The sequence below is a fragment of the Ornithodoros turicata genome, chromosome 2, assembly GCF_037126465.1.
Source record: "Ornithodoros turicata isolate Travis chromosome 2, ASM3712646v1, whole genome shotgun sequence".
Lineage (NCBI taxonomy): Eukaryota > Metazoa > Arthropoda > Arachnida > Ixodida > Argasidae > Ornithodoros > Ornithodoros turicata.
In genome coordinates, this window is record NC_088202.1 from 32,221,337 (window position 1) to 32,245,100 (window position 23,764).

Consider the following 23,764-nt stretch of genomic DNA (forward strand, 5'->3'; position numbering starts at 1 on the left):
TCCACTGACCACTCTACAGAGGACATTAACGGACCACCTAAATCGCTACGCGCAGTACTTGATTGTTGCAACGGACGCGTCGGTTTCTGCGGAGCGCGCTGGAGCTGGCTTGTACTTCCCACAACTTGATTCCCAGTTTCCGGTTCGCCTCCCTGACTTTACCCCACCCTTTGACAGCGAGTTCTTAGCTATGGCCCTTGCCCTTAGGAGGGTTCCTCCCGCCTTCGAACAAGTTATCCTGCTGTCGGACTCCCTATCTGTCATTTCAGCCTTGGCGTCGCCCTCAGGCTTCCGGGCGCCCTCAGAGTCATTGGTATCCATCTTGGCTCGGCTTGCCCCACCTCATATTCGCAACGTCATAATCACGTGGATTCCTGGCCACTGCGGACTCACCCTTAACGAAATCGCTGACACCCTCGCTAAAATGTCCCTCTCCGGAGAGATTCTTCCTCTCCTCCCAGTACTTGCTCGCACTTCTGTTGCCAGGTACAGACGGCTCACAAGTCTGTCTCGAGCTGCCCCCCCACGCCCGCCATATGAACACCTCGTCTTTTCGTGGAACCCTAACCTCTGCAGCTCAAGGCAGACAGAAGTCTTGGTGACGAGAGCTCGATGCCTGGCGCTGCCGCTAAATTTTTACCTCCACCGTGCTGGACGGTCTTTGTCCCCTGCTTGCTCCCACTGTGGCCAGGATGAAACAACTGAACACTTCTTGCTAACCTGCTCTCAGCTCGGCCAATTACGCCGCAGATATATCTGGACACCCTTACGCTTGTTAGGAGCCCCACTCTCATTGGCGTCAGTGTTGTCTCTCGGAGCATCACACACTGCGCTCTGTCATAGGGCTGTGGTAGCGGGTCTTGCATCCTACATCGCGCTCTCCAACCGCTTCTAATCACTTCCTTCCTACACTCATACACTCTCACGTACACACACATTCATACAGCCATCCTTTTGGCCCTGCATAGTCGTCATACGCATATTCCTACATACGTGCATATCCAGTTCCTGCATTAGTCATCACATGTCATATATGTCATAAGATACTTGGATCTGGCTTGGCCTTAGTTCCCATCATTACTGCACAGACATAAACAAACATCTCACGCCCCTTTTGTCCTGGCCAATCTCCCTTAGTGGCTCACGGCCATTATCTCATTGGTAGAAGAAGGAGAAGAAGAACCGCCGCCGCTGCCGCTAAATTTTTACCTCCCCCGTGCTGGACGGTCTTTGTCCCCTGCTTGTTCCCACTGTGGCCAGGATGAAACAACTGAACACTTCTTGCTAACCAGCTCTCAGCTCGGCCAATTACGCCGCAGGTATATCTGGACACCCTTACGCTTGTTAGGAGCCCCACTCTCATTCGCGTCAGTGTTGTCTCTCGGAGCATCACACACTGCGCTCTGTCATAGGGCTGTGGTAGCGGGTCTTACATCCTACATCGTGCTCTCCAACCGCTTCTAGGCACTTCCTTCCTACTCTCATACACTTTCACGTACACACACATTCATACAGCCATCCTTTTGGCCCTGTATAGTCGCCATACGCGTATTCCTACATACGTGCATATCCAGTTCCTGCATTAGTCATCATATGTCATATATGTCATAAGTTACTTGGATCCGACTTGGCCTTAGTCCCCATCATTACTGCACAGACATAAACAAACACCTCACGCCCCTTTTGTCCTGGCCAATCTGTGGCTCACGGCCATTATCTCATTGGTAGAAGAAGAAGAAGAGAACAGAACACCCCACAGTCCCGCACCTTTCCACTGCTAAGGTTCAGCGTGCCCCTCTCATTACGCGCATTACTCTCGTTCGGTGCGTCCCATACTGGAAAATGGAATCCCGTCATCGCAAATACTATCATTTCATTCATTGCCAGCTCCAACCGGTTCTAGCCCTGTGGTGGTGGTAGGTGGTGAAAGGGCTCGCCGTTGTCGGCCTCACACAGGTGGGCAACGTCACGACTGACGCCCTGGGGGAATGTGCGTCCTGGGCCGACTTCTAAGGGAACTGTGCCGACATATGTCTGAAAACGTCTGAGGAAAACCCAGGAAAAACCCCAGACAGCACAGCCGGCATCGGGATTCGAACCCGGGTACCTCCCGTAGCCCTTAGTGTCACTATCACACTCATGTCATAATGAATTAGCCCTGGCCAATCTCCCTTGCGGATCGCGGCCTTCTTCCTGGGGAGAAGAAGAAGAAGAACACCACTGCGGAGCAAGACGAAGAAGAAGAAGAACTGGTGAGGAAACCGTTTCATGATTCACGACGAAGCACTCTCGGGTTCTCAGTTTGGATATCTGTTGTATAGATATTGTTGAACGAAATAACAGGAAACTTGATGGAAATTAAAGCCATGTGTAAAGCGCGGAGAACCAGACTGATTTTTAGATTTTTTAATCGATATGCTCTAGGTGAGACGCCCTTAAATTTATTCTCAACAGTATAGTTATGTAATGATCAACATGTAATTGTAAATGTAAAAGAAAAATAACACATTTGCAATCTTATAGAAACTTACATAAATCCTGCATTGTTAGCATGTTAGTAGCATCTGCCATTAGCAAATGACATATCAAGTAACTAAGGTTTATCCCTTGATGCCTATGTCACCGCTAAGTAGACTAAAAAAACTCCTGTAACAAGATAATAAAAAATGCTGGCCTTGTACACACATTACATCTCGCATATTATGCTAGATCATTCTCAACAGAACCTGATTCAATTGTTTTCTTTCCCAGGATGAACCACTCTATCATGGATCAAAAATCAGCAAGGCGGAGAGCCTACTTGGCGTGATGGCCCATAGTCTCCGTCATGACATTTCCAGGGAAGCTACGGAGGGCTTACTCGATCTAGTAGATGCCCACCTGCCACAAGGAACTGAATATCCAAGGACGAAACATCTGTTCTTCCAGCATTTTTCAGGAAAGGAAAATCACCACACAAAACATCTCTATTTCAGTGTTTGCAGTGAATACACATGTGAGTTAAGCAACAATGAGGAGGTAGTTTGCGACAAGTGCAAGACGAAGCACAAGGTGGAGGAGCTTCTGAAGGAATCATCTTTTTTTTCTCTCTCTCTCTCACTTGACTTGGAGTGCCAGATGAGAGACATCCTATAAGCTAACATGCTGTCTCCAACCAAGCCATCACCCGCGTACGACATCACAGGCATCACTGAGAGTGTAGGGTACCACAGGTTGCCCATTGGCCCCTCTGATATCACACTCACGTTCAACACTGACGGTGTACCTCTGTTCGATAGTTCTCGATTTAGTATTTGGCCACTCCTAGTGCAAGTCAACGAACTACCACACAAGGAACGTGTTCGGAAGCTCCTCATGGCAGGCGTGTGGTTTGGCCAGGGCAAACCTGCGATGAATACATTTTTTGTGCCTTTTGTAAGGACAATGAATCGACTTTCACTCCAGGGGATGAAGTGGACAGACTAGCATGACACAGAAAGGACAGTCAGGGTCTTTCCTGGCCCATGTGCTGTCGATAGCGTCGCCAGGCGTTGAGTCATGAAGATGACACAGTTTAATGGTGCTCATGGTTGTGCCTGGTGTGAGGCACTTGGTAAAATTGTGAAGAAAGGAAACGGCCACACACGAGTGTACCCTGCATCTGAACCAGCAGCTCCACTCAGATCCCATGATTCTTTCCTTAATCATGCCCACAAAGCCAGGTCCAAGCATAAGCCAAGTTGTGGTATTAAAGGAAGCAGCGTACTTGCACTGCTTGCTTTTTTCAGCTTTGGATCTGGCTTTGTGGTTGATTATATGCACGCTGTTTGCTCCGGATTTGTAAGAGCAACTACATTCCTGTCTTTGAAATCAAAGAAGTGTCATAACTTTGTGCTCCGTAAGGACACTGATGTTGTGGACAGCCTGTTAGTGAGTCTGTGTGCAATCTGGGAGATTACAAGGCTTCCAAGATCACTAAAGCAAGCCAAAGATTGGAAATCTGCAGACTGGAGAAATGGCTTCTTCTCTACTCTCCAGTTGTGCTAAAAGACCGCATACCTCCAGCTTATTACCGGTATTGGATTAAGTTTGTTGAAATGATGCATTATCTGCTTTCAGAGTCTGTGAGCATGGAAGTGCTTATTGAAATCAAGAGAGAGATGTTTCTGTTTTTGAAAGAGTACGAGAGTCTGTATGGGATCGAAAGTATGTCATATAATGCGCATCTTCTAATCCACCTTGTAGACAGTGCTACGCACTGGGGGCCGCTATGGGGGGTAGTCGTTATACCCATTTGAGAATGTCAATGGGATGTTGGCTCGGTTTGTTAAAGGCACAAGGTACCCCCAGATGCAGATTGTTCAGAAGTTTGCAATTGTTCAGGAGCTACCAAAGTTATGGGGCTCCGCATCTGTAAAGGATGACAGTGTCATTGGCAGGGCATTCAAAACTCTCTTAAAGGGGCCGTAAACAGGTACAAAAGGTGCACATTTCTTTGTGTTATACTATTGGAACTTAGGCAGTGAAAACTCCTTGCAATTACTAACGCTCAAAAACAAAAGGCGCTTGCATACGAATGAAATATTCACTGCACTCTTTCGCATTTTAGCTCCGCCCCGCGCTCTAACTTTACGTCATTTTGACGTAGAGCTTTCCCCACCAATTACGATTGAGTGTTCCACGTATGATTTTATTTCAAATGCGGAATTGGACTAGAGGAACGTGAATCCTCTTCTATTCGAAATCTATACAGTTACAGCCTCAAACTGAGAAAGAAATGCGTTTAATTTAGGTATCATACGGGCACTACGTTTTCTGGGCAGTAGCACGCAGCACACCACGAGCGCGAATGAATATCCGGGACTACAGTTCCGGAATCTTCGGTAGGTGCGCGATGGAACATCTTCGTCATCTTCGAATGGTTCCGACAACTGGGCTGCCGTACTTTGCTTTGAGCCACGCGGCGTCGCGTCACCAGCTCGCGTGGTACAGTGGATAGCGTGCTGGCCATGTCACGTCGTGACTGGGAGGAACCCGGGTTCGATACGCGTCATGTGATAGCAGCCCAGCTGTTGACGTTTGCGCCAGCCGGAGATGTTGAAGATGTCATGACGTTAAATTTCGGAACCACGGAGCGCAAAACGTCGTTTCACACAAACTGAGCGCTCCGACTCACAGCTGATAACGAAGTATGTTTATTGGCTGGTAATTTGAAACGTCATGTGCGCAGCTCGGCCCCCCGATTGGACGGCAAAACGCTACGTAGCCATATGACGTATGCGTTGTGGAGAGAGGCTCGCTGGTTGTACGGGTCAATGAGCTGGCACGAGCCGAACGAAATGTATATTTGGGTATTATGAGCTGCGTTCTTTCATGGGGTATCATTATTTCAGAAATGTTTGGTGGCCTGTTTACGGCCCCTTTAAAGGGCTATCACCTAAGAAAGAACTATTCAACTCATGGAAGTGTGATTTGTTTTGGTAAAAAAAATCTAAAAAGTGATGGTGAACGCTTCAACAAAATGTTAGTGGGTTCGTTTAAGTACTGTATTGCCGACTTCGATAAGTCGAGAAGGAAAAACTCCTATGTGGTGGGTGAGAGCACGTTTGGTCGTATAAGAAATATTATTGCAAGTTGTCCCAAGCAACATACAACGTGTTACTGTGAAAAGAATGTCTCAGATGTCATTGATGTGTTGCACCCACATCACAGATTTGTAAATAAGAAAGGTGACACGTCATGTTCTGCGACTGCGACTTCAGTGACTGCGACAAATGAGGTTAAGACACTTAACGCTTCTTGTTGACAACCACTATATGACAACCACACACTCTATCTGTGTACTGTGCATGAGAAACTCGCAGTGGAAGCCATATGAGTTCTATGCTTATGAATGTGAATGTGCATTTCTTTTTTATACATGAACAGTTGTACAGTGGTTGGACAATAAATGAAACTGTACTACCAATTGCAGCATCACCAGTTAAACGTGAACAACTTGTCCCCTCTCCTAAGGAAGCAGACACACTAGCCTGGTTGTAAACGAATGCACTGTCTGGGGCGCAAGACTTCACCGAACATTGATTGTTGTTTCACTAGTATTTTTTAGTTAGCCAAGGCTCATGAAACAGGAAGCTGTATTTTTTTATTCTCTTCATATTCACTCGCCATGTATACCTTTCTTATCCTATCCCATGCCAGCGTGAGTTGGGACAGAAGCCTTGAACCCTTTGTTAGCACTGCTGTGTGTATGGAGAGTGCATCTTTTGCTTTTACTGTACTGTACTTTGCAGCAGCTTCATATTTCGTTATCCAGCCCCTGTAGCTTTGGTTGTACATACACGTTGGCTTTTATGTGTGAGCTACATTATTTGCAAGGGCAGAACTACAGTGTTTTCAATATTAAACTGAGCTGCCAGGTGTGTTCAGCGGAATTGAAAATTGATGCATGACGAAAACCCGAGACTGGGAAAAAGACGAAAACAGACGACACAACACAATCTGTATCATTTTATTTGAAAATTGATTGAAGCAACAGAAGAATGTGTTTCAATCAGGGTGTCGAACTGACAGGTAGTACGTTGGTTTGGTTCAGGCTCGGGATATTGCAATTTTCTAACGGCTTCGTTCCGGTTTGAAGAAGTAAAATGTTAAATTGGTTCGCGCTGTTGAACTGGTTCACAAAACTGTTCGACATAATGACTTCACTTGGTGGTAACCTGCATTCACATGTTCTCACGTTATGACAAAGACTAGCTTGAGCAGTATTATGCACTTATAAATTAGCGGGTTTGTCTTCAGCAGAACAGTACAGGCATGATTTACACCTTGTAGTGACGTCATGACGAAAGAGAAATACAAGAACACCTAACGTGATACCATGGGCCGAGTATAGAAAGTATATAAAATGATTGCAGAAAGCTTGACATCATCTGCTACAGTTTTTGCTGTATTTATGCCAACCGGCACAGGAATAAAGTGCACGGGCATATATGAATAACAGGATGTGAGCTGTCAATACCACTTAAAATGCAATGTGAATGGTGCAAAAAAATAACATAATCACTTCATACAGGATTTCACTATGAAAAGTAATTAACGGGAGAAAGAAGCAAGAGAATTTACACCCACATTTATGTTTGAACAGTTTCATTGAAAACCAAGCTGTTATCGTTTCTTGTTGAGCTCAGGTATGGCTCAAGAGCATTTGTAAATTTTTGTTCCGGTTTCGGCAAGAATACCAGTTCAAGTTCAGTTCAGGTTTGGTTAGACACCCTGAGTGCAACACTGTAAATTAACACTACAACAGCGAGCACAGTGTGAACATCAATTCCTGGTACCTGTGACATATTCATTTCCATTGATTGAAAGTTATTTTGAATGAACATTCCTCATTCGTTAGTGGATGTTAGACAAGCTGAAATAAAAATTGATAATGAATGGTTGACTTTATATCCAGCTTTTCTCAACGCATGACATGTCGAGGAGAATTGATTTCAGTAACCTAAATAGCGTGTAATGAGTCAGAAAGACACAAATGAACACCACGTGAATGTCACCTGCATGTTTTGAATGTCAACTGTCCTGGTATTTTCTTGCCCTGTTCATTTGTAGTGTTTACGAGTTGCATTTGGAGTGAGAGCTCTTAGACCGATGGTAGACGTCAAACAAACCAGTTCACAGCAACACGTGTTCCGACAACACCTTTTTCATTTCCCCTCAAACAAAACCAGTTCAACCAGTTAATATCCTAATGTAATTAACTCCAATCTAAATTCCATTCTGTCTTCCATGGCAGTATTTAAAGTTATCGCATACTTTTTTCTGTAGATATTTGTTACGTGCATTCACAGTTCTTTTTGGTAAAAAAAAAATGATGTCGCTGTTTTGCTTAAGTAAAAATTGAATATGAATGGCTGTGTGTCATATTCTGGATATAGAAGGATTTGATATGTTAAATCTTGTGTCGCACTGCAGTGGAGATGCACATCACAACATTTTCAGTGGCACCGCCAAGTTCAACAGCGGAGCAGACCGTAGTTTTCTGAGTGGCTCTTGTTTGCCTGAGAGCTTTTCATGTGCAAATATTTAACACCTTTACATAAGCCGGCCTTAAAGATGCAAAATAATAACTGCACATCATAGTTTTATGTGCATATTTTTAATACACTTTTGGTGACAATTCACACATATATAGTCGCTATCAATTCTTAATTGGAATTTATTCAGTCACGGTCAATTCAGATTAAACAACAAATTAATTGGCACACATTGGGGGTCACTATCATGAATAAGATGAAGCTTAGCCACCAACTATGCATCTCATTTGAAACTCATTACAAAGTCTTTTGACATGCGGCATTAAAGGGACTCTGACCAGAAGTTCAACAAATCTTTCGTTTGCATCTATTACGAAGGTATAATATGCCTCCAAGCCAGACGCGAAATATTTTGGCTGTGCGCGGCGTCAAAGTTTGCCAAACGGAGAGCTGAAAACCAGCTTGGCTTTTCCTCCTCAACTCGCGCAATCGGCGCCGAAATCTAGCCTCTCACCTTTCTGCGATCGAGAAGGAAATTCTGTGTGCTGAACAGTTCGGGAGCCTTGCTTTCGAAACGTTGCCGATGCCGCAAATGCGAGCCGAAGCCAAAGCTCTACGAACATCGGTCACAGATGAAGCAAACATGATCAGTCCCCTGTCTTCGACAACAGGTAAGCGATGAGCTTTTTAACGCACACTGTGATCGAACATGTAAACGTTCTCTGAAATTTAGTGTCCTCATATTTAATGCGTAGTTGCTGTTTAAGGTGCCAGTGCAGATGGTGTGTCATAATGCCGAAGGAGATCGAACGCTTGTGCTGCAAAGAGCTCAAAAGCGCAGCCGAATGACAGCAATATGAGTGCATTACAACCCACAAAGATTTCCAACTTCTATGCCTCAATACGAGTGTCCTGAAGGTGGCATATTTTGAATTCCGTGGGCAGCGCGCACCTATGAGGGACCATATTCACAAGTAAGTCACATGTGGCCCTGTCGAACGATGTTAAAATTTGGGCGCTCAAATTAGTTCGGTCCTGCTAGAAACTCGCTAAAAAATGTCGCTAAAAATTCCAGTACAGGGCGCAGCACATAAAAGACGACACAATACAGAACTGTGAATTGGAGAAAATCAATATAGGCAACTGTGTAATTGTCAGTGTGCTGTGTCTTAAGTCACCTTTTTATGTATTGCCCTGTGCCTATAGGTTTTTAGCGATATTCAGTGTTCTTAGTTTCGATTCACTGAAAAGTAAAAAACGTTGGTTTCTAAAAGAATACAGCATGTGTAGTAATATAGAGGGTGTGTGCACATAAATTGCAGTCGCTCTCAAGTACATGTGGAAATGCCACGACACACACCCTGTACTGTGACCGGTTACCTATTTGCCTGAACTATATTTTATGTACATCTGCGTAGACGATATGGATATACTGCGTATCGCCAGTTGGCATGGCGTTTTTACCACAAGCTTGGGAAAAACAAGAGCATGGTCATCCCAGCCTGTGCAGTGAACAGGATCTGGCGAGCCTTCCACACAGAAACTGCCACAGGCTTCAAGTACCCAACATCCTAACTGGAGGTACCTCTTCGCACAGCTCGTCTATCGCATTTGGAATAATTCAGCATCTGTATGTAGGGTGACTTATAGCTCTGAAGATGATGCATGGTTCATGAGTTCAGTATGTTGTGTCAAAACACAACACTAGTCCTTTTTAATGAGTCTTGCGGAATGATAGATGACCACCCATTTCGTGACATTGTGTACCGTTGCTACACTGAACAATTTCTTGAGCAGCCTTGATGAACAAATGAAAAGCAGAGTCTGTCTTACAAGTATGCACGTTCCTTGTAACCTCTGTATTTGTTAAGTGACTCATGCTGATGTTCCCCCTCATGTAATGCCCACAAGGGCCTTTGAGGTATATTCATTAATAAATAACTATCAAAACCACAAAAAGATGTAACATCTATTGTATACCTATCCTGTCTTTGTGTGAATGATGCATAAACATTCTCAGAAGGTATGTTGTCCCACTTTGCCTCATTGTGCCTAAAGCCTAATTCCACCTCTTACATCATTTCCACATCCTCAATCTCCAAAGCTGTACAATGCTAAAGTAATCAGGTACTATATAAACAAAGGGGGAAGGAGGAAATTAAAAGCTGACACATCTAAAATTCAAAGAAACCCTGGTGCTTTCTCTGGGCTACTCATGTCTAAGTCCTGGATCAGATCCCCATAGAAAACAGCTTTTCTGAACCTCAGTGATTGATTCCCTTGATTGCCCTGACTGTGAGGCAATACTAATCGGTTTGGTGGCAAGTGGGCTTGTGTCTGATAGTGCGGTTTGGAATAAAGGGAGCAAGGAACATCTCTCTGGCGGTCTTGAGAAGGATATCAACATAAGCTGTCAAGGCATAGCATTTCATATTGCTTTCAGTAAGTACAGCACTGCTCATAGAAGTTGCGACCATTCATGTTGGGAAGGCATGCTGAAGTTACCTCAGGCAGTGCATCCAGAACTGGGAGTCAGGTTCATAGAGAGCACCTTATGAGAGGAACAACGACAGTGTCCAGTGAAGACACTCCAGGAATTCTGTACAGGTTTATGGGGTCACGCCTTTTAACAGTTTTGATGGAAAGCAGGGTGTGTGTAACACTGACCTCTGGTGTTATCTACAATCAGGTACCGATGTTCTAGTAATCTGGAAACGCCTTAGCTCTCTTGCAGGAAACTGCTAATGAATCTGAGTGTCTTCGGTGGAAACATGTAGTAACGGTCTTTCTATCCACACTTCTTAGTTGCCCTAATGCTGCACACAATATCTAATGCTAGCACATTAATTGCTTTGAGTGTTCTGAGGCTCCTGAAATGGAGCTGCCTCATGCATATGCTGTGCCATGTCGGCAAGAACATAAATCAGATTGCCTTTACTTTCGAAATTGGACCTTCAGTGCTTCATGTGACTGCAAGAATGGTATCCCCTAAACAATAGGCAATAAGAATGATTTCTACAATGTAATGAGCTTTGTAAAACAACAACTTTATTTGAAAATATATTCAAAATGCCGGGTTACGACCTCATAATGTAACATCCTTTACTGCAAACACAGCTGAACACAACAGTTAAAAACACAGCGTAAACGTTTTGCCACCTATCCGGGTGGCATCATCAGTACAACAGAGGCCAAAGACGAGCACATCAGCCTACTTATCTAAGAGGGCGTCATACACATCCGGTACGGGGCCACGGTTTGTATTACAGGCTGAGGCATCACGGCTGATAAACCAGGACTCTAAGAACTTCCTAGAGCCACATCGCTAGTTATGTGCAAAGGTTACCGCACCATCAAAATTAAATACATGTCCCTTAGGCCAAAAATGGTAGACTAATTCGGTCCTGGTTTGAGCAGTATTGGAAGCCTTGGCAACGTCCCTTGTGTGCTCCTTTAGTCTTGTCTCACGTCTTTTGTCTGTCTCGCCAATGTAGGTGGCATCGCAGTCTATGCACTTAACTTTATATGCTCAGTCTTAATGCCTGATGGGCAGAATGCCCTTCAAATGGCGTATGAAACACCTTGGATGAAAGGAATGCACACCACTGATTTGACTCCTTCGATGTTGTTTTTGACTGTTCTCTGTTGTAGCGATGATGCCACCCAGAGAGGCAACGAAACGTTCACTCTGTTTGTTCGCAGTTGTTGTGTTAAGTTGGTGTTTTCACTAAAGGATTCTACATTATGAACTTTGTTTGAATGATGATTAGTGGCGAGCTTCATACCCTGGGTCACTACTCTACAACAATTGGAGTAATGTGGTGAAATGGGGTAATGAGCCTTGTACACGATTTATTTGGCAATATATTTATTTATCTGTCATAGGTTGAAGAACCGTGTGGTGTTACATAACGGAGGGGCGTGTAATTATACAAGACCGATCACCTAAAGGCATTGCTTCACACTAGATTAAAATGTGATGCAAATGTAACGTGACAAACGCTGCATGGTGGCGATATGATAGGTCCTCCTCACGAATTGTTGGCACGGTTGCGGTTAGTCAAGAAACTGCATATCCAGTTAATGGTAGCAGGATCAAATTTTAATGAGGCTAGTTTGGCAAACAGGCTAGCATAAAGTACAGTGTCGAAAGCCCTTACAACATACAAAAATACTGCATCTACGTGGACCCAGAAATCAAGACAGTTTAAAATACTCTGACGGAATTATGTTATTTTTGCCTAAATACCCTTTTCTAAAGCCATGCTGGAATTTAAAAAATAAATTGATAGACTTAACATGTTTAACAACGTGCTGGTATATGATGTACTCCATTAGTTTACAGGAAACCCTAAAAAGTGGAGCTGGCTAGTAGATAGAAGGAGCATAGTTGACACCTCTTCTGAAGACAGAAATTAGCTTGCGACCTATGCCCTCGACTCAGACACATACAAAGCACCTTTCACACATATTAACGCATCTTCGTTCCAGCACTTCCACCTTCAAACGTTCATCGCTGTTGAATGGTCTGTCATTCTTGTAACACAAATCTTAATTGAAATGCAGGTGCATAAGGGATGCCCTGAAAGCAAAGTGTTTGGTTTTAGTCCTCTTAATGGTTCCGAAAACAAACCTCACACTGGCTATTCTTCTGAAATGAGCAACTCCAGTACGAAAGCAAGAAATATCTCTGGCCATATCATAGTATCCAACTGAAACATGGCACTTCAATTGAATAATGGCAGTTAAAGCTGATGACGATGATTCAGTCTTAATGGCGCATAAGCAACTCAGGCTATAGTGTGCCAAAACCATGGAAAAATTGTGACTATTAAATATCAGACGATTATACTAAAATAATATTATAATAAAACTAAGCAGTCGAAGAAAAGGCAGAAACAATTGTTGGCATTGTGTGGCTAGTGTCGAGTTTTCCACACTTGGTGTTCAATAATAATGTACGCTAGATATGCTATAGCATCAAAAGTACAGCGATATGTGGTGGGGATATGTGAAACGAATATAACACATACTTACAGTTCAAACTTCCTTGAAAAAGACAGTCCAGGTCTGTCGGATTTGTCAGACTGGATACAAAGCCAGTAAGAACAGTGTGGAATGACTGATTCATCTTTCGAAAGCAGAGGTGCAGCCCCCACGACCTTTCGTCATCTCAATGCTTCAGAGCGGCATAGCCTAGCAAGGAGCCATCAGAAGGGTCACATAAAGTATAACTGTGTTCATGAAGCGGAGGGTTCTGTGGGATACGTAAGAAAGCATACGTGTTACAGAACAACTACGAGAATGATCGGATGCACGTGCATGGTTTTGAGTGCAGACCTGGAACTGAAAAATAAATGTGCTAACCTTGTTGAAACTGATTTGCCGTCAGAACCACACGAGGGCACACTTGGTTTCTTTAGATGAAGGTTCAAAGAATTCAACTTCAGCATTTGCAGTATACATCATCAGGTCCCGATACTCCTTTGACATGCAGCAGACAGGATTTCGCTGGGGCGAGTGACTGCCGTTGCGATTCGTTGCTTTGCAGCAGATCAAGAACAGTAGGCCGCAATGATAGGTAAAACGTTCAGAATATAGCGAACAACTACAACACCAACCCAATGACCCGAAAAAGGCAGGATGAACCGGGAATCACACAAGTTCGCAAGCTCGTCATATGGCAGCCATTACAGCTGAGCGGATACGGAACCATATCGAACGCAACCAACAGAACGCAGATTGAAAAGGCAATCGTAGAACCTACTGCATATGTTAAATGTAGGGTATATTTTTCTTTTTGGGACTCTGTAACAAAAACATATTAACATATAAATGCCATTTTGACAAGGTATTGTGTGACCACGTGACGCGTTTGAGCCAATGGTGGGTGTTGCCAGTGGCCCTCCATGTTGATGTCATTTTGATGGTGGGCCGGGGTGGATATTCTTTATAAACGTATGTTTTCTCGGTTTGACGCTAGGCGTGCTGCACTCGGATGAAGTCGAATGTTTAAAATTCGAGTTTAGAGAAACCGTGGGGTTTTAATGAGTGAATTTTCGCATGGAGAGTCCTTGTTGGGTGTTTTATCGACTGCAATTACGAAAGAGCTCCCACAACTTCTGGTCAGAGTCCCTTTAAGAATACGTACCTACTTTAGTCATTAGAAAGTCTCTTCACTTTCGATAGAGTAAACTGATTACGGCTTGAGTTTTTATAGAGTTTCAAAAGACTCATTAAAAAGCTGTTTGGTTTTCTATTGATACTCATTTCAAGTTTTTGTAAGGTGAAGGTATGGTGAACTATACAGCATCGCTCTGTCCCCTGGGTTGCCGAACACAAGGGGCGAAAGCCATTTCTGTAGCACTTTGCTTAGGATGATAAGTGATAATGATTCGTGGCTTTACGTCGCGAGATAACTGCGACCATGAGCGACACCACAGTGTGGATTAATTTTCTGGATTAATTCTGTGGATTAATTTTACTCACCGGGGGTTCCTTAACGTGACTTGAAATATAAACACACGGCACACCGCATTTAACGTCCCTCGCGGAAGAAGGTATGTCAAAGCAACGTGTACCCTGTCACCAAGTTCCTGCCGTCCTTGGCCGGGTTCGAACCCGCAACCTTGGAATCAGTAGGTGGACACGCTACTAACTGGCCCTCCGACGCCGGTCTCGTACTGAAGCATGATGATAACCGGGAGGCACGAAGAGGCATGTTGCCGAAGTTTAAAAGACGTCTGCCTCCTCAGAAATTGTTATTCACCTCAAGGAATGTCAGGGCTCGAAACGCTACTTACGTGAGAACATTCAAGAAGGTTCCGCAGACTGCTTACGGGAATGTAATTAGTAATCTGTCCTGTTCTCCTCTTCCCCCGATAGACTAGTCTTGCTGTGTTTTGTTTGTCTGTCTTCTGCATAGATCGAGAAGTTACCCGTCAAAAAGAACTCGTTACGAGTTCAGTCACCGTGTGAAAAATGTAACTAAGTTAATAACGGAGTTCTTCACTCTGAAATGTAACTCGCAGTTACGGAGTTACTGAAAAATAAGGGACGAGTTACTTCAAAGTTACTTCGGATACGAAGTAGCTGTGCACAAGTGCAGCGCGCGTGAACAGTTCAGTTCGACTTTGAGCTTTTTTCGGAGGAGTGCAACACGCTTAGATCATGATGGGAATTGTTGTTCGGAGGCTGGAACACATACAAAGCACAAATACATACAAAGCCTCAAGTGCCGACGTCCCGTTTGGCTGACCTTTCCCCCGTTTTTTTTTTTCCTTTCGTCTAATAAATATATCCCCCCTCAAGTGCCTATGAAATTAATTATGAAAGAAGGAATTCACTGAAAAGGTTAGTCAGCTGTAGGACTTGAACCCACATCTTCTGGATTACCGGTCCAGGGATCAACCAACTGAGCAAACCTAACACCTCCCTAGCCACTTCCAAGGGTGCGTCATCTGAAGGGACAAACCAACCACTCTCTCACTCATCCCACTTTTACTCTTTAAGAGTAAACTCGCCAAGACGGAAGCCGCTGCCCGCTGGCGACTGTCACAAAAATTAATGTGCGCGGCCGACTAAGGGAAGCGAATCAACGCTGCCGCCACCGGAAAATTAGATTGCTAAAATGTCGCTGAAATTGACAGGGAATGCCGGTGAATCGTGGCTACTACTAATGCACCATCGTTTTCTGGCATAAAATGCCATAAAAGAACCCAAGAGAAAGCAAGACAATAAGTTCATGTGCGCGAAAAGCGAAGTAATTAAAATTAAGTAACTTATAACTTCGGTCAAGTTACTTCGGCGAAGTTACGTGAAAAAGAAACGAGTTCCTCTGAAAGTTACCACGGCACAAAAGTACCGAGTTAAGTCATAAGTTACCAAAAAAAAGTAACGAGTTACCTCGAACTCTGGTGTTCTGATGCATCGTGTGGCAGGTGTCCCTTTCCTCTTCTATTTCCCCCTTAGCACAGTGTAAAACAATTTATTCAAAGAATACATTGCGCTTGTGTCTACAACATTGCCATGTTTGCAGGTTTGTCAACAACGGCATCATATTTTCGGGAACGTACAAAGGTGAACACTACCTCGTTGGCCTGACCCAAGCACCCAATCAAGGACCATTGGTGGACTGCGGTGTCATATCTGGAAGGTAATTGGAAGAATTTGTTCTGATTCTTATTTCGCTCCCTCGAAACGGCGTCATTTTAACGAGGTCGTCTTTCGTCCCTTTCCTGCACAGTACATGTTATGACTCACGAGAAACCAACAGTGACGTTTTCTTTTTCATTAAGCACGAGCCTTTATAAGGGAGGGGGGGGGGGGGGGGATCCCAAATATTTATGCAGGAAAAGTCAGCCAGAAACGAAGGCTTCCTATTTCTTAGTGAGTAATCAAGTTCTGGGTTTTCCCAATCCAAGTTCTGGGGGTAGCCAACGTCAGTCACTGAGTCGATGTGGAAGGCTACATTTCCTCAGGTGCGGAAGAGTTAGTTTGAGTGTTGTACAAATAGATACTAATATTAGCCCAGAGGAGGAGGAGGTGACAAAGAGAGAGAGAGACAGGCACAATCATGTGTGGCCATATCTACAGGCAGGCCTCAGATGCTCACGGAAGAAAGATCCAATTATTACGAGGGACTTCTTCTCCACGACGGGACGACTTCTCCACGAGGACGAGGAACGACTTCTCCAGATCATTTAGAAAAACAAAAATGTCTAACCACAATAAGAACAATGAGTGACAAACACATTCAGTCAGTCACTCACACACACTGTTTACACACACTGTCAGTCACACCGTGTACACCAACTTGGAGTCCGCGCAAAATCAACAGGAAAGAAACTCCAAGCGAGACCGAAGATCCATGCGGCAAAGGTATTCAAAGGGAAAGATCTAAACGAGAAGGAAGATTACGGCAAAAGCACCCACAGGGAAGAAGCACGCGACAAAGGTAAAGAACACCTACGAAAAAAGGGAACACGCCAAACACAATTACCACATGAACAGACTGAAGCAGCCACGCGCTGAGGCGTCTGTCATTGTTATTTACCGGTTCCGTAATCACGACGTGTCCGGACGAAGTGACTGAAGCTTCCAACGCTACTTTATGATGCATCGGATACTTACTCAGGTATGTCGGAAGATGTAGCTGCACACGGAATGTTGTTGTTACACTCTACTTGTGCCGGTTGTATTTCGTTCGTGCCTGGATTCGGGGATCCCTTTGGAAAGTAGACGTGACACTCATACTGTCGTGCCCATAACTCTGAGCCGTTTATTTGTCTGGCTTAAAAAGGGTTCCAAAGATTCTGGAACAACAACAGGACGAACAGTTTCCCTAGAGCCCAAGCAAGCAATTGGCCGATAGCCGACGGTTGGCAAAAAATCGGATGACAGCTGGCCAACAGCTCCTTCGGTCAGCCATTAGCGTTGGCGCAACGTTGCATACTGATAAGCGGAGCGAGGTTTGGCCAGGAGACACATCCGTACCACGAAACGAGCACGCTGGCCAAGCACTTGCCAAGCACGGCTACTCGCTTGGTCCAATCTCGCAATGTCGCCTTGGGAGGAGGATAACGCGGAACGGTGTTGCAGTGCATAAGTTCGACTTTCGATGAATCAAGTGAATGTCTCAAACGAAGACCAGTAAGAAACAGAGACGTTATCTTCATGGTGAGTTAATACGACAAGCAATTCATCATTTCAGTGTGGTTCGTCCAACATCCAATTAAAGTTAGACACATCACCCTTCATTTTGACTAGCAGGCAAACAGGACTCTCGAATTTGTGGAAGCGCGCGAGACAACACATCTATAGTCTCTGTTTCTCCTGCTTTCCTTTGTGAGCTCTTTCGTTCTAGTGGTCTCGGGAATCTTGCGAGCTTTTTTTCTTCGTTTATTTATTTATTGTCCTTGAAACCCCGTGCACATTATCCGCTGTGGGAACGTTTTGTGCTTCAAAGCGCCGTGCTCACTGTCTATTGTGGGAAACACGAGCAACAAACAAAGAATGATAAGTCGTTAGCTTAAGCCCCGAGACAATTGGGTATGAATATGAGCGACGAGGCGGCAATGCTTTGATCTGCATCTTTGCACTAGCTTTGCACAATGTAGGCTGGTCGGTGCTTGGCAGGCCAGGGTACAGATCCGTATCAAGAAGCAAGCTTGTTGGCCGATGATGTACCAACCACGGCCATATAGGCCAGCCTAACTATTGTCAAGCTTGGCCCAACCTTTCTTTGTTACTTGGGAAATTGGCCGCTATCAGGATACAACATCGGGACAGGTTTGCTACTACTATATAACAGTGCCCCTGACAAGTTCCGCAGCTATGCAACAACAACGTTATTTCGTGGTTATGATTGGGGAGTTTCACCAACAATGACAACTATAAACAGACTGATGATGATGAATGAGGAAATTTTCCACCTGAGTTGTGGCCCACTACCTCAATGCCGACTGGAGTGCATGAGATATAAATGAGTATGATGTAATGGTGGTGGTCACCAGAGCTGCCGTGAGGCGAGTTTGCGCCCAGGGCAGGATAAACGTGAAGCCCCCCCGCTCCCTCACAGCTGTCAGAAGGTCTGTAAACAAAGAAAAGACAACGCTTATTTGCACTGTCGAGATCGTAAATTCAAATTATCTTCATTCCCGCTGTATACTGTTTAACGAGTCCGCCAGGACCTGCCGTTCGGCGCCGTCTCTGGCGAGGGCGCCCGGGGCGGCTGCCCCTCTCGCCTCCCCATCTCGTCCCTCTATTTCTGGTTGTCACCATCAACCTTTCGGGTCAACGAACTGTTATACCAGAGAAGTATCGTGCAGCCCTTCTCAGGAAACTAAATGTTACACTAAAACTTCTCCAACTTAACTAAAATGAAAATGCTGGCTCGCCTCGTACATCTGGTGACCAGGCCAGATATATTGAATCCCGAGAGAGACGCTGTGATCAATGTGCGTCCGTCGCAACACAAGGAGTTCCTGTGTTCCTTCATCAAGGGGGCCAGTAGGCAAGCCATGGTCTCATCTTCATGTCGACTTTGCTGAGCTTCATGGGAAGCATTATCTCGCCGTCATAGATGCTTCCAACAAGTGGCCAGACAAAGTCTCTATGAACAACCAGTACAGAGAAAACAATAGATGTGTTGAGGGACATTTTTCTTCGAAAAAATTGGCTCCCCGAAGTCCTCGTAACGGATATCGGACCTCTGTTCAGAACCCAGTAGCTTCAGAACTTTTTCAAAGACTATGGAATTCGCCATTTTCTGACACCCCCGTACCACCTGAAATCAAATGGATTGGCAGGCTACTTTGTGCGAACACTTAAGAAAACTGCTCTACGCTGTTCGAGTGGAGGGGCTGAGAAAGCATAAGAGCATCCTTCTTCACATATCGAGTCACTCCAGGTAGCCACAGGTGGCCCACTGTGTGAGCACCAGACATTATTGTTCCGTTCTGGATCTGGTGTGTCCGCACGGACCAGTTGCTCCGGTCATGTCTTCAGGCGCCACAGACCGCCAAAAGTGGTGCCATGTCAAGCGAGCGCGCGACAGGCCATTCGCAATCAACACGAAGGTTTAGATGTTAGAGCCTCATAAGAAAGGTCATTGGATATGTGCCAGTATCGTGGCGAAACGAGGATCCTTAATTTTCAAGGTTCGGGACCCTCCAACGAGTATATAAATCTAATCCAATAAGGTCCAACGAGTATATAAATACCATTTTAAGGCAAGGGAGTCTTCCGATACCTGGGAGGTTGGATCTTTTCCAAACACACCGACAGAACAACAGCCAATCGAGGACACTGATTTCCTTCTGCCCTTGCCAGGAGTTGAGGACACACTCATTTATGATGGTTGTCACCGTACCAGATGAGCACCCACCAAGATGAGCACCCGCCACCAGTAGAGACTGTTCCACTCCGAGATCGGACGTCTACTTTGAGCACCACTATAGACATCTCCCAGTTGGTAAACAAATGACGTCATAGTGCTGGACAGCGCCACGAATTTGGTAGAGTTGAACTACCCTATTGAAAAATACTTGAGAATACCTTACAAAAGAAACCTCTCAGACTGCTGAAGGAATTTCTATGAGGTTATGAGACAAAATCTTACAAAATTTCTCTCAGAGTTTCTTACAGGGATCCTGTAGGATTCCAGGGAGGATTTCTTACAGGCAGTGGCAATGCAGCTTTCTTACAGGGCTTCTTACAGGGTGGCCTGTGAGGCTTTCTCACAGGATTCCTTACAGGCCCCGAGACCCGCAAGAAAGCCTGTGAGAAAGTGTAATGGGCCACCCTGCAAGAAACATCCTTTGAAAGCTGCACTGCCACGTATGATAATTGAAGGATCCCATACTTACTTGCTGAGAAGTATTGAGAGTAAGTCGCATGTCGTCACTGTAAGGAATGTTGCAGAACATTTATGGCCCAGCCAATAAGTTCAGAAAGGCGTGACCCAACGCATTGTACACGTACTTGAAATGTCCAATGCTACGGCCAAGAAATTTCTTCATGTGATTATGACAAGTTTATGTTTCGCACATTGGGAACGTGTAGGCTTTCTTGCGTAAAAGCATCATCCAACTTTCTCGAGACGAGAATGGGTTACGACCACGAACTCGGATCCAATGCGTTATGTTGAATTCCAATGGCAGAGTCGGAGCAAGTGGCAGACTCTGCAATGGAGCGGCTTGATCCGGCCTAGAGCAAGTCATCCGAATCTGCGACTGGAACACTTTCGCCCAACTTGGAGTTTAGCCCTGGCCAATCTCCCTTGGTGGATGAAGGCCAGAGACGGAGGAAGAAGAAGAAGGTACTCATGTTCCATTATAACGCCATGTTTTGCAACATCAAGGTCCTTCTAATCTCCTAACGTAACCATTGTAATGTCTGACTTATCGCTCCGTTCATGAAACAAAATCGCCAACGTACAACGCGAAAGACTAGTCACGGCGAAGACGCATTGCGAAGCGGCCATGTTGGCAAAGCAGAGGCAGGAAATGGGAAACACAAGCGACAAGTGACACGTCACATAGAGTTCCGGTTGAATCTGCCTTCTGAATCTGAACTCAATCAGCGGTTGAAAACTTGCTCCGGAGGCGCTCCGAATCTGCCATTGGAATTCAACATTAATTCCCGCTGGCTGCCGCTGCTTCCGAGTTTAACCTAGAAGAAACAGCATTTTAAAAAGCACGGTTAAAACAACATGTGTGTACGTGAGAGATAGGCATAGAAATATGTAACATACCGTTTGCCCAAAGCACAGTTGCTATAACCACCTCACTGCATTCTACCTTCCGATCCACAGAATACGGCGAACAGGGGTAAAGACGCATAAAGAATGAGAATGCATAGTACGGACGATTATATACCACACACACACGTATGCTATATACCTCAAAAGCGACGAAAATCCTGAATTCCAGGCGATATTTGCTTGAAATGCGTAGCTGCGTCCATGCGCTTCATCGTTTCAAAGCAGACTAACTAACTTGCTACAGTTGGAATAAACGCTGTTTCTGAATCACGCTGTTTTCTCATAGAAATCACCAGGCCAGACCCTGAATTATCCCACAGGATATTTTCACATTGGTGTGCCTGTGAGGACATGTATACGAATCTGCATCCTTTGTAGGAAATTCTGAGAGACGAAGACGCTTCTGTGAGAAATTCTGAAGGAATGCTATGTTTCTATGAGATTTTCTGAAGTATTTTTCAATAGGGTACGCTGGAAGCTAGGGCCGAACAAGGTCGTGCCTGAAAGCCACGGTCTTGAAGGGATTACGATGGTCCCTGAAAGGAACGCGACCTTCGGTCCTACTTTTCTCTCAGTTGTAGGCAGCGAACAAGTGTCCATTCGTGGAGCCCAGCTCTCCCCTTGCGATTTGTTTCGGCTTCAGGCTGTCTACCAGCGTCATGATGACGATTCTCTGGTAGAGGTCTGTTCGAACGCTTTGCATCTTACTCCCTGCGGGCGCACAATGGTTCAGCTTCATTTCAATGGCAGCGGTTTCTTACTTCCTGAATCAAATACAGTCATTGATTGAATATCACGTTTTATGGCAAAAAATGCCATGAATAAGGAACCGGAGAAAAAGCAAGGAAATGTGTGGACGTGAGTGAAAAGCGAATTAAAAGTAACTTGGAACTTAACTTACGTTACTTTGGCAAAGTTACCTGAAAAAGGAACGAGTTCCTCTGTTTCGCTTTCAGTCTGTCTACCAACGTCATGATGACGATTCTCGGGTAGAGGGCTATACGCTGGTCCTCTCAGGGACGTAGGCCAGTAGACCAGTATCACCCGACATAAAGGGGGAGGTATTGTGGTGACGCCACATCCCTAAAGAAGATGAGCGAGAGCGTGATTATCGTCTGGCGAGTGCCAGATGACCTTTGATTTAGTTTCCGTTTGCATCTCTGTCATTAAACACTCTTTTACCCAGTCTACGGCTACACGGGTATCTCAACTGGCGACGACGATGTAATGCGCTTGTCATATCGAAAAGCCAATAAGACAAAACAAAACGCTCCAAGGAGCACTTCTGTTCGATCCACACAAGGCGTGTTTACATGTCTACGACAGAAGCGTCAAATCAAATCCCCTAAATAGAAGTGGATGGAGACGGTGGATGCGTATTCTCGAAGTGTCTGTAAAGACGCGCATGGGGCAAGTGAGAGGATTATGGGCAGGCGTTCGTTGCGGGCCATCTGCTGCCAGTGGGACTGAGAAAATGGCGACAGCAGACGTGGCATAGCTGATGAGTACACACGGGAAAGACGAGGTCAAGGCGCGACAGGATATGTTCCTAATGTTATTTTCCATTTGATCTTTTTGTATCAAACAACCAGATGGCTCGGCCCTATTTACGCTCGGGTCTAAAGCAGCTAACACCGGAGACGGCCGGCAAAAGTGCAACTTTAACTTTCGAACATGGCACCACCTTCGCGCTGGTCTCGACGCGTATAAATGTAAACCGAGATATATCAACTTCTTTTGAAGCCCAACTTCGGTACGATACGCTTCTGCCGCGTTCATGACGGTGTGTCTCACCAGCCGGCTGTGTGTTCCCCTCTTTAATCATGTTCAGTTTCCTGTCCGCAGCTCACGGTTCTAGCTGTAACTCAGGCCCTGCATGGCATTTCCGAAGTGGACGTCTGCATTTCGAGGTTCTTCATTTTAGCTGAACAGTCAATCCGCTACCATGTCTATGTCGAGATTTTAGTGTTGCTGTGGCCTACGTACCACACAAAGAACCTATATATCCAATTTTAAAAGTACGATGATTGCAATGATGTTAAAGGTGGGCGTTTCACAGCAGGCTATGTAAACAATTCCAGAGTTATCGTGATTAGTTTTCTCTAATTGTCTTTTTGCTACTTGAAGTGAGCGACCATCCTGAATTTAGCAATTGTAATGACCGCCACTGGAAGAGTTGTGCGGAATGAAAATTCGACGGAGAAAAAAGATTCATGCGGATTCATGCAATTCGGGAAAAAAGGCCCATGGGTAAAAAACAACTACGGCGACAACTTTATACAAGATTATTATGAGGAAATAACATACACATCTAGATGCCATTTCTTGTTCAATCTTCTTTCGCGTTGGATCTTCCAAGAAAATTTGGACGAAGAAAGTGTAATAAAGAAAAGAGGTTCCGAAGAAGGCCGACTGAACGTAATGTCCTACATAAGTAGAGTTGACACCCGGCCGGTATGTCACGTGCTAGGCAGGTTATTTG

General features: G+C 44.9%; 1 protein-coding gene across 2 annotated transcripts in view; it reads left to right on the plus strand.

The window, feature by feature from the left end:
- The window catches only part of LOC135383315 (uncharacterized), a 40,848-nt gene that overhangs the window by 12,186 nt on the left and 4,898 nt on the right, over window positions 1-23,764 (plus strand). For both annotated transcript variants that reach the window (XM_064612828.1, XM_064612829.1), the window contains exon 3: window positions 16,057-16,173. In XM_064612828.1, coding sequence (XP_064468898.1) covers window positions 16,057-16,173 — 117 coding nt within the window. The remainder of the gene's footprint in view (window positions 1-16,056; window positions 16,174-23,764) is intronic.